Raw genomic sequence first — 9,423 nt, 5'->3', positions numbered from 1 at the left:
CACTGCAAGGCAAAGGCCTCTCCAATTAACCCTGTCCTTTGCCAGTTGCGGTCACCGTATCCCTGCAATCTCATCCGCCCACCTAACTTTCTGCCGCCCCCTCCTACGCTTGTCTTCTCTTGGAATCCACTCCGTTACCCTTAAGGACCAGCGGTTATCTTGCCATCACATTACATGCCCTGCCCAAGCCCATTTCTTCCTCTTGATTTCAACTAGGGCTACATCCAATCATATTCATTCCTGTGTTGTGGACTGTTAATTTTATTTATTTTCTTGATACTATGAGCTTGAAACATGGAATTTGATGATGCAGGCTTTTTATTGAGCCTGCTTATTAATCGACCCTGGCCATGGCGATCGAATTTCGATGGAGGCAAAGTTCTAGAGGCCCGTGTACTGTGCGATGTCAGTGCACGTGAAAGAACCCCAGGTGGTCGAAATTTCCGGAGCCCTTCACTACGGCGTCCCTCGTAGCCTGAGTCGCTTTGGGACGTTAAGCCCCCAGAAACCATGAACCAATTTTGTCATTGAATGAACATTAACAGCACTAGTAATGTGCTCGAGCTCCCTAATAGGCAGCTAAGTAGACACCAATACTATCAGTGATGACTAACTTGGTTTTTTATGTCCCCCACTGCCTGCAAAATTGTCCAATTTTGCTCTGCATCAACACTGTGTACTTCGCTGTCATAACTGATGGCATTGAAACAGTTATTCAAAAGTATTTGTGCCACTAAGCATGTTCTCAGTTATGAATATCACGTGTGCAAACATTCGCTGTTTGTTTCTATCAACACTTTTAATATTACCTAAACTAATCATTTAACTTTATAATAAGGCACAACAGGCTGCATATTTGCAAGTATGAATAGGAACACATTACAATATTTGCATTAACCTGAAGCACGCGCTACAGCTGTTGCCGCAGCTCTTTACTAATGTCATTTTTGAAATGTAATGCCATGACTTGTCCAAAATTTGTAGGTCTTCAGGCTTTTTCACGGATAGCTGTTGCCAAAGCTCACAAGCGATGCCTTCATTTACTCGCCTTCGTACACTTACCCCAGCTGGTGGCAGGATTTCAAACTAGAGCCTTTTAACTAATGGACTCTAAGGACAACTCACTCAGTTTTCGCTCTGGTAAATTGTAAAATTTGATTGCTAGTATTTTTGTGGTTCGTTGAAATTTGTTCGCTAGCACTTCGAAGGCATATCTTCTGCTGTGAAATTAGGGGCTGAAAATGGAATATTCTTTTCCGGCCACTAAATTCAGTCTCCTGACGATGATAATGATGACAAGAGAATTCAGACCCCGTGATCACTTGCAAGTTAATGGCAGTGTGGTCTGTCCTCAGAGATCCGCGACATAAAGTGTGCACAATGTCATTGCAGTTTATTTATGAAAACGGCCTGCGGTGGTGACACCTGTATTTTATCTTTCAACCTCCTATAATTTATAAAGGCCAGTTTTAAGTGAAGTCATTGGAACTCTGTCTTTGGAACACGGTTATCTGTCGATGCAGGTTGACTTCAATTTGTTCTGTCTTTTTTTTAATGAGAAACTATTAATGACTCATCGCAACGAAACCCGGCATCAGCATTGACCAGCAGTAGTGGTCCTGAAAATCAAAGAAAAATAAAATGTCTTCCGAAGGAGTGGAGAATTGAACCCAGGGTTTTCAAGATTGCAAAGCGGGCTCACAACCGATAGGCCACAACACCACTATGCTTTGTGGCGGACAAAGGCGAACCTAGTAATATGCATTGCCTTACGACCATATTCTAGTGAGTAGGTGCGTCATCAGGAGGGAAAAGGAAAATAATTTAAAAAACAAAGGTAATAAAAATAAAAACAGTGCTTTTACATTCAAAGGACGTAGGTAGTCCTCAGTGTCCTCCGTAATTTTCATTTGTAAGACTTGAGTTGTACAGTTATGTGACAAGAACGTACCTTCTGGATGCCAACGAGCAGCGAGACGTGTCGGTCGTTCATCTCGTGCCCGCAGTAGAGCAGGTCGGCAATGGTGGTCACGTGCGAAGCGGCCCGCAGCGGCACTTGCAGAAGCGGGAGGAACTCGAGGAAGGCGTCTTCGTCGGCGATGGACACCTCGCTGCGCGGCTCACGGTCCACACTCAGCACCAAGTGGAACTGGCTGCCGTGTTGAGGGTCAGGGAGAGAAAACTCGTTGTCATCGTCAGCATTGTTAACTAACCGGTCTTTTCCATTGATCTCTTTAAATTACTGTAGACACCTAATTTTATTGCGTTTTTTTCTTTCAAATCATACATTAGACATAAAATACATGGATCACCACTACAACCACTAAATAATATATAACTGAATTTCTTCTGTCATGCTGTTTCGGTTTCATCAACCGAACGATGGCTGTGATGTGTAGTTGATGTTTAGATCACGTGACGCACAAAAAAAAAGGCACTATAAACACTGATACGTAGTTTTAACTCACTACAGTACTTAAAACCAGCCTTTTTCGATAGCTAGAATTACAACAAATGGCATATCAGCTGTTATATTGCTGCTTTTGTATTCCTCATGTGACCTAAACATCAACAGCACGTCACAGCCATCAGTCAGTTGATGAAACCGAAACGTGTCAAAAAGAAATTGAATTATAAATTATTTAGCGGTCGTAGGCGAATACCACGGGGTGCACTGTGTATACCAATGTCTAGCGCGTCGTTTGAAAGAAGAAAAAAAAAAGCAAGCAGCTATTTGGTGTCTCAGTGTTGTATCATTGCATTATTGTTGTTGTATAGTCGTTGTCTCATATTGTATCATTGCATCATCACTACCATGATCAGCTTCCGCGGGGCACCACTGTGTACACGCTGATTGGTCCCGAAGCGGCAGGCACGCCCACAGCTGATGGCCACATGGCGCCATCTGGTGCCCTTAGAACATTCTGCGCACGCGCAGTGGTGTTGCCTACTGACATCATCAGGGTGGGGGGCGTGGCGGTGAGGTGTCGCCCTAATTGGTTGCAAGCTAGGGGGGCTCCAATTTTTTTAAATATTTTGAAATTATAGGGTCCTTGCAGAACTTTCATATTTGACTTGAATACCCACAAAGGCCACCTCTGCAGACGTGCTGCACTAGAATATGCCCATCAAAATCATTTCAGGGTCCCTTTAAGTAGCCAGAGTCATTCACGTTTTAGTGCTGTGTTCTATATAATTCGCACTTTGTTCAAATACTTCAGGCGCACACATATACAAGTGACGTAGAAATGCCCACACACCTGGATGCATCGGGCGAGTACTGGTCCTGCGTTGATCCAAGGTTCCGGTTCCTCACCAAAGCGTTGGTCACGCATACTGCAACCAATAAAAAATAGACACTCACACGACAGGTGCCATCGTGTAATGCGAGATTCAGCGACAGGTTAACTCCATCCTACAACAACACCTCCAACTCATCCTCACACGTCACTCTGCAGTGGGTTCTCACTCATCCTACCACCTCCAAACTCATGTTCACTTACACGTCACTCTGCAATGGCTTCCCGGACATGAGGGCATCTAAAAGCGCATGCACTCTCCCTCGCTGATGTAAATCCGGGACCTCCCTCCCTTTGGCCAGAGAACTATGATCCATGACACCAAACAACTTCACAGAAAGCGCTCGCAAAACTCTCAAAGAACTGCGGGACAACCGAAGACCATTCCCATGCCCACCCAAACACATGACATGTTAGGAAGGCTGCATTGTCCGCCGCGCCCAGACACATACACTGATGATGCAAAACAATAAACAGTACATCTGTGGTCTGCTCACCACCGAAGGCCAACTGTCAGACACTGTCATGAACATCCCAACTACAAGCACACACTTTCAAACAAAATACTATAAAATCTATTCCAAGGGTAAACCAGGGATAAATTTTTGACAAACTCTTTTGAAGCCCAGGAACTCCCGTGGTACAACAAATTAAGAAACAAAATTTTTGTAGAAACTGCCTCTATGGTGTTCCCCTGTGTATGCGCCAAAACTAAAACAAGTAATTTACAAAAAACTGCATTACTTATGGGAAATATTTGTAATGACATTGCTTTTTATGAGCACTATTTGGAAATACAGTTTATATACATTTGCATCATTTTAGTATAATAAGTAATTATTTATGTTAATTACGTTTAAAAAGTAATTATGAAACGTATACAGCAAGGAGTAGCGCAATCACGCTGCTCGTTTTCGCGACAGCCCAGGAAGGGCCCACGTCTTGAGTCTACCAATATACGCGAAGGGTGCTCACTACAGTCGCCGATGCGGAAGACGCCGGCCACCCGAACCACGTTGTTGGGTTCCCCCCAGCAGGCTGCGTTGACCGTGTCGCGGGGGGAGTCGCGCAGCGTGAAGTTGAGCACGCTACGCTCCTCGCTCGAGCGGCCAGATGACGATGAGCCTGGAAAATTTGTGCATGTTTTAGTGCGATAGCACTGGAAGTCCCACGGGCCAAAATGCGCCGTCGGTCATGAAAGTCCCCCATTGGCTGGAGGGAAAGTGACATCACCAAACCGGAGCACTCCCATTGGCTGGAGGGAAGTGACGTAACCGCACCGGAGCACTCCCATTGGCTGGGGGAAGTGACGTCACTGGACCGGTGCATTACCATTGGATGGGGTGAAGTGACGCCATCAGACCGGACGTGACGGCGCTTCCGGTAAAGACGTCAACGGCTAAAACGCAATTAAGTGTCCCTGTGAATTTTTTTTTTGCTGCGCTTTCAAGAAACGTTAAGGTTATTTATTCTCCGCTGGACTTTAGCCAACTTCGCTGCAATGACGTGACAGCCACTCTACAGCAGAAATTCATACAATTGCAGCGTACCTGTTCATCCATTGAAAACCCCCATCAAGTAGGGTCCTTACAAGACGATATTTGGGCAAGAATATACTACACGAAACAACAAGAAGAGAAAACGAAAAGTAATATAAACAGGAAGCGCAAAAAGGAAATAAAAACTGTTGATATGACAAGAGGCAGACAGTTTCGTTTTCAATCAACGAAAAAAATCGTTCGCCGGAAGATTCAGCAACAGTGGGCTTTGCTGCTGTGTTTGCTCGTGTGCGGGAAAGCCAACATTTAAGGCGCACTACATACATGTAGGTTCAACTCCTGTACAGGTTATGCGGGGCATCTGCAAGAACAGGAGCGCACCATTGATAATAGAGGCGGTTAACAACTTCCCTCGGTGCACAGTATGGTGCTGAAAATTAATTATCAGCGAGTCGATATGGAGGAATGTCTGAATTTCGCCCGGAACCAGGGTAGGACATTTCCTTTCAAGCCTATTTGTAGAACTCATTGCATTGCTGCGTAAGTGCTGAAACTCATTCGCTGTATTCAAGCAACCAAACGAAGCAGTAAAATCCTATACGTGTTCGCAGAGTACAGCATATATTTTGAGACACCTTACCTGCACCTGCAGCAATGGTTCGGACAGACTGTTTGGCGATAACAATGCCAAGAACAGTCACTTTCGTCGTGTTAGGATCCAACTTGTCGATGGACGTCCGGTTGAGCACAGCATCGCGCTCCATCTGCGTCAGCGCGTTGCCGCGGGCGTTGGACGGAAACATGGCAGGTGTAAATGGCACCTCTATAGGTTTTAGAACGCCTTTTAACTTTTAACTAGCACTTGTAGCGAGTTTTATCCTAATTTCGAGCACCTGCGACGGAGTGGTGAGGCGGTGTCAGAAAAGGCGTGCTGCTCGAGGGCAGTTTCGTTTGTCGTCTGCGAAGGGTTCGTTACGTTGCCGTTTGCTCAGGCGTGCCTTCGTTCACTATTCCAATCACGCCAAATATGAAGCAGAAATTTAAGAAATGTTTGTTAGAATTTTATTTCGTGATACACTGCATGCGTATTTCATTGCGAAACATGACGATTATCGTCTGCAAGTGCGCCGTGGCCTTCTCTACGTGAGATTGACGATTGCTAGTTTGTTTCACCGAATGACCGTGTAGTGGCGCCAGCTTACAACTCGTTGTTCATCCACCGATCTCCTCTTGGAAAAAATTTTCAGACCATCTTGCAGGGCATAAATTAGTCGGAAGGCTAAATGATGTTCTGAACAGTTGAGCAGGAAGTACAGTTGATCAATTAGCGCGCGTGCACAGTACTGCTGGAGGTATGAAGACGGATAGGTCGAGCGCGATGTGGTAGCCGTGAATGGGAAGACCTGGAAGTTAGGCCACGAAATAAGCGCTTTGAAGTTGTAAACATGAACAGAGAAGTGCTAGAAGCTAGCGTTGGCGCAGGTTTAGAACGAGACGGCATCCATTTCAGTGGAAGGGTGGTAGGAGCATAGAGTTTCTTACTACTACCTAGAGGGAAAGCTGGCGGCGCTGCACTTCAGCCAACATGGACGCTCAAAGCATCATGGGGCGGTGAGCTACTTGTTGCGGCACAGTCGTAGTTTTTCGGGAACACAGAGTGGCAGTACTAAGGCGTTTCATTCCGAAAACGTAGTTCGTGTGTGCGCAGACGACTTTCGCGCGAACGCAGTGTGCAAAAGCCATAGTAGTGAAGACGCGACGACACACGACGCCAATAAAAGGTTTTACTCTTCCGAAATGCCATTAAAAAACCTCTTAAAGTATCTAAACAACAACACTTTTTTTTGAAAACATATTTACTTTCAAAAGTGCGCCTGTTAATTACGAAATATTAGTTTTTTTAGTGTTCATCACTTGGCCAATAGGAAAGCTAGTCCTGTCTTATTTTAGGCAAACTTTGCACTTAAATGCTTTTCTGCTCGTTTGTTGCAATCATTAGACAAGGTATTGAATGTTAGGACGTTTGTAGCTATCAAACAGCTTTATTTTTTTATTATTTTTTGGCCAAAAGTTGCAGTTCCGCAACAAGTAGCTCACCGCCCCATGATGCTTTGAGCGCCCATGGTGGCTGAGGTGGTCACGTGGGGTCTCCATGCAAACTCCCATAGACGGCTTGCCAGCTTTCCCTCTAGGTAATAGTAAGAAACTCTATGGGTAGGAGAGATAGGCTGGCGCATTGCGGGCCGCGCAGTAGCCTTTTTGAGGGGCTCCGTGAGAACTCTTTCGGATGAAGTGGCATCGAAGATGGCAGCGTAGAGGCCAAGACCATCAAAATGGTCAGTGGGAAGATCAGGAAGACAAATAAAAGTAATCCATTTAACAACAGGATCAATTAAATAAGCATGCAACGTCAGAAAGAGAACGAAATGATTAGAAATAGAACAACAGTTAAAGAGGAAATAGGTGTACAGTCAAGCCCACTTATAACGTTCGCCGTTATAATGAACGAAAACGATGGTATTATAAAAAAAAATTAAAGGACACTTAATTAAGTTCCGCGCGCGCGTTAAGCTAGGTATGACGCGATGGCGTTAATTGTTAATGCCCTTTTATGAAGAAAAGACCACTCTCTGTTTCACATTCGTAGATACCTGGGAGTCCTCATAAATCCTGGCGCAGTGGTGCAGCGGTTAAGCGATGCGCCATTGTGCGACCCAGGTAGGAACGTCTCGTGACCAACCATGAATTTAGCTACCACATGCCACGGTGAGCAGCTTGGTCACAATCTGGTGGGAAAGTTGTGATGACGCCATAGTCATGTGGCCCACCTGCAAGCCCAGTTAGTTTAATTGCTTCTGTGGATATAAGAGTTTGTTTATAATTTCGGAAACAAGATTACTCTCGGCGCTGTGGCTGTACACAATTTCGCTACATCGTTCCAAAATACATGCGCTTTGGCAAAAAGCATGCAGGCAAAGCAACCTTTCCAGTGCACGCAACTAATCGAAAAAGCTAAATTTTGTCGAGCCACAGCGCCAGGGGTAGGCGCGTTTTCTAAACTCTAAAGACTTATGTGGCTAGTATACTAACTACCGGCTACATATCTCTAATTGCAACTAGAAGCCTAACCCTAATAGTTAAAAAGTCATTAAAAATTACTGAACCAGCTTAACCTACTTAAAACGATTCACCGGTTTTCTGGTGTCCGCCAACACTGGTAATGTTGTGCTGAAAAGGCCGCATATTTACCTGAAATAACCTATTCTTGAGAATAACAAAGTCTTCCATGAAACACCTTATATATCCCGCTTTTTATTCACTTCAGAGCGAAGTAGAAGCGGAGGCGTTCTAGCAGCTGTAAGGATGAAAAAGGGCCGTGGTGGAGGTAGAAAAAAAAAATTACTGAAAAGCAATTTACTTTTTCGTGGCGTGTCTGGTATAACTGCATTTTTCTCGGGCGATGGAAAAATGCAGTTTTTTTTTATCTGCTTCACGAAACATCTCAAATTGAAGAATCCTGGCGCTAAAAGCTTTCCGAGAGTTCGTCAACTCAGAATGAGTGCAGACTTCTACTTATTTATTGTGGGTGGCATTGGGCGAAAAAGACGAAAGACAGTGGAACACGACACGGATGAGCGCTCACTCACAACGAATTTTTATTGAGAAAAACACTTTATACATCAGACATTATGAGAACAAAAAATACCTGCGCAAAAGGACGGGACAAGAGAAAGACGACCACACGGGACAAACGCAGACTGACAACTGATTTATTCCACCCACTCCTCTTTCCTTCAGCAGCAAAGCTCATGCGCACCAACCACAAAAACAAAACCAAAAGCCAAACTCATTTCGTGGAATCAAGGAACTCCAACTCCTTGCGGTACAGGTGTACTGAAGCATCGCTAACACATTTGTCAGGCCCTATTCTCGCGATTTCCAAGGCTTCGATAATTTCCCGTTCTTTCTTATCCCTCGAGCGTCCGATAACCTTAGTCCTATCAAAAAGCGGATTACAATCTTTGTCACCATGCTTGAAAGTGTGACAATGCTTAGGCAGATGCTGCCCCCTTGAATCATGTAAGGAATTTGTATGCTCTAATGACCTAATGTTGAAGCAGCGGCCAGTTTGCCCGATGTAGACCCTACCACAGCTTACGGGAATCTGATAAATTACATTGCATGTACACTGTACGAACTTATTCCTGTGGTGAATGCCACACACAACCTTCTTTTGCTTATCTTTTTTCGCCAAATTGTACAAACGCGACAACTTGCAAGGTGCAGAAAAAATGACCTCAACGCCGAATTTTCCGGCGACCCTCTTCAGGCGCAGTTATCTTTCGTTCTCATAATGTCGTACCAACTAGCCCCTCACCGCACTCTTCTAGATTATACATCAGAGCCATGTGACACTAAAAAGCTTGAAGTATTTGCGCACACGTCTTCCAAGAGACAACATTATCTACTCATCTGTCACTTGGTGAGTCTGAAAAAAATCGAGCCGCTCTCGCCCCCCTCCCCTTCTGAAGAAACGAAACCTCATAGGCCGGTTGCTAATGGCGCGCGCCATGGCTGCGCCCTCACATTCGTCTGCGTGAACCGCTCAATTCTCATTTGAAAGA

At 44.9% G+C, this 9,423-nt stretch overlaps 1 protein-coding gene across 3 annotated transcripts in view; it reads right to left on the bottom strand.

Annotated features, from left to right (window-relative positions):
• LOC149348989 (protein argonaute-2-like) overlaps positions 1 to 9,423 on the bottom strand; it is a 78,312-nt gene that overhangs the window by 51,144 nt on the left and 17,745 nt on the right. Inside the window, exons 1-5 of one of the 3 annotated variants that reach the window (XM_089541086.1) lie at positions 7,450 to 7,554; positions 5,439 to 5,562; positions 4,275 to 4,424; positions 3,261 to 3,336; positions 1,952 to 2,153 (exon numbers count right to left, since the gene is read on the bottom strand). In XM_089541086.1, the coding sequence (XP_089397212.1) occupies positions 1,952 to 2,153; positions 3,261 to 3,336; positions 4,275 to 4,424; positions 5,439 to 5,562 (552 nt within the window). In that variant the 5' untranslated portion in view covers positions 7,450 to 7,554. Of the gene's footprint in view, positions 1 to 1,951; positions 2,154 to 3,260; positions 3,337 to 4,274; positions 4,425 to 5,438; positions 5,682 to 7,449; positions 7,555 to 9,423 lie in introns of those variants that run through there. The other 2 variants (XM_089541084.1, XM_089541083.1) reach the window with 2 other exon arrangements.

This window comes from Amblyomma mixtum, chromosome 4, assembly GCF_055824585.1.
Source record: "Amblyomma mixtum isolate Tamu chromosome 4, ASM5582458v1, whole genome shotgun sequence".
Taxonomy (NCBI): Eukaryota; Metazoa; Arthropoda; class Arachnida; order Ixodida; family Ixodidae; genus Amblyomma; species Amblyomma mixtum.
Note: the sequence above shows the minus strand (reverse complement) of the source record. Positions and strands in the feature narration are given on the sequence as shown.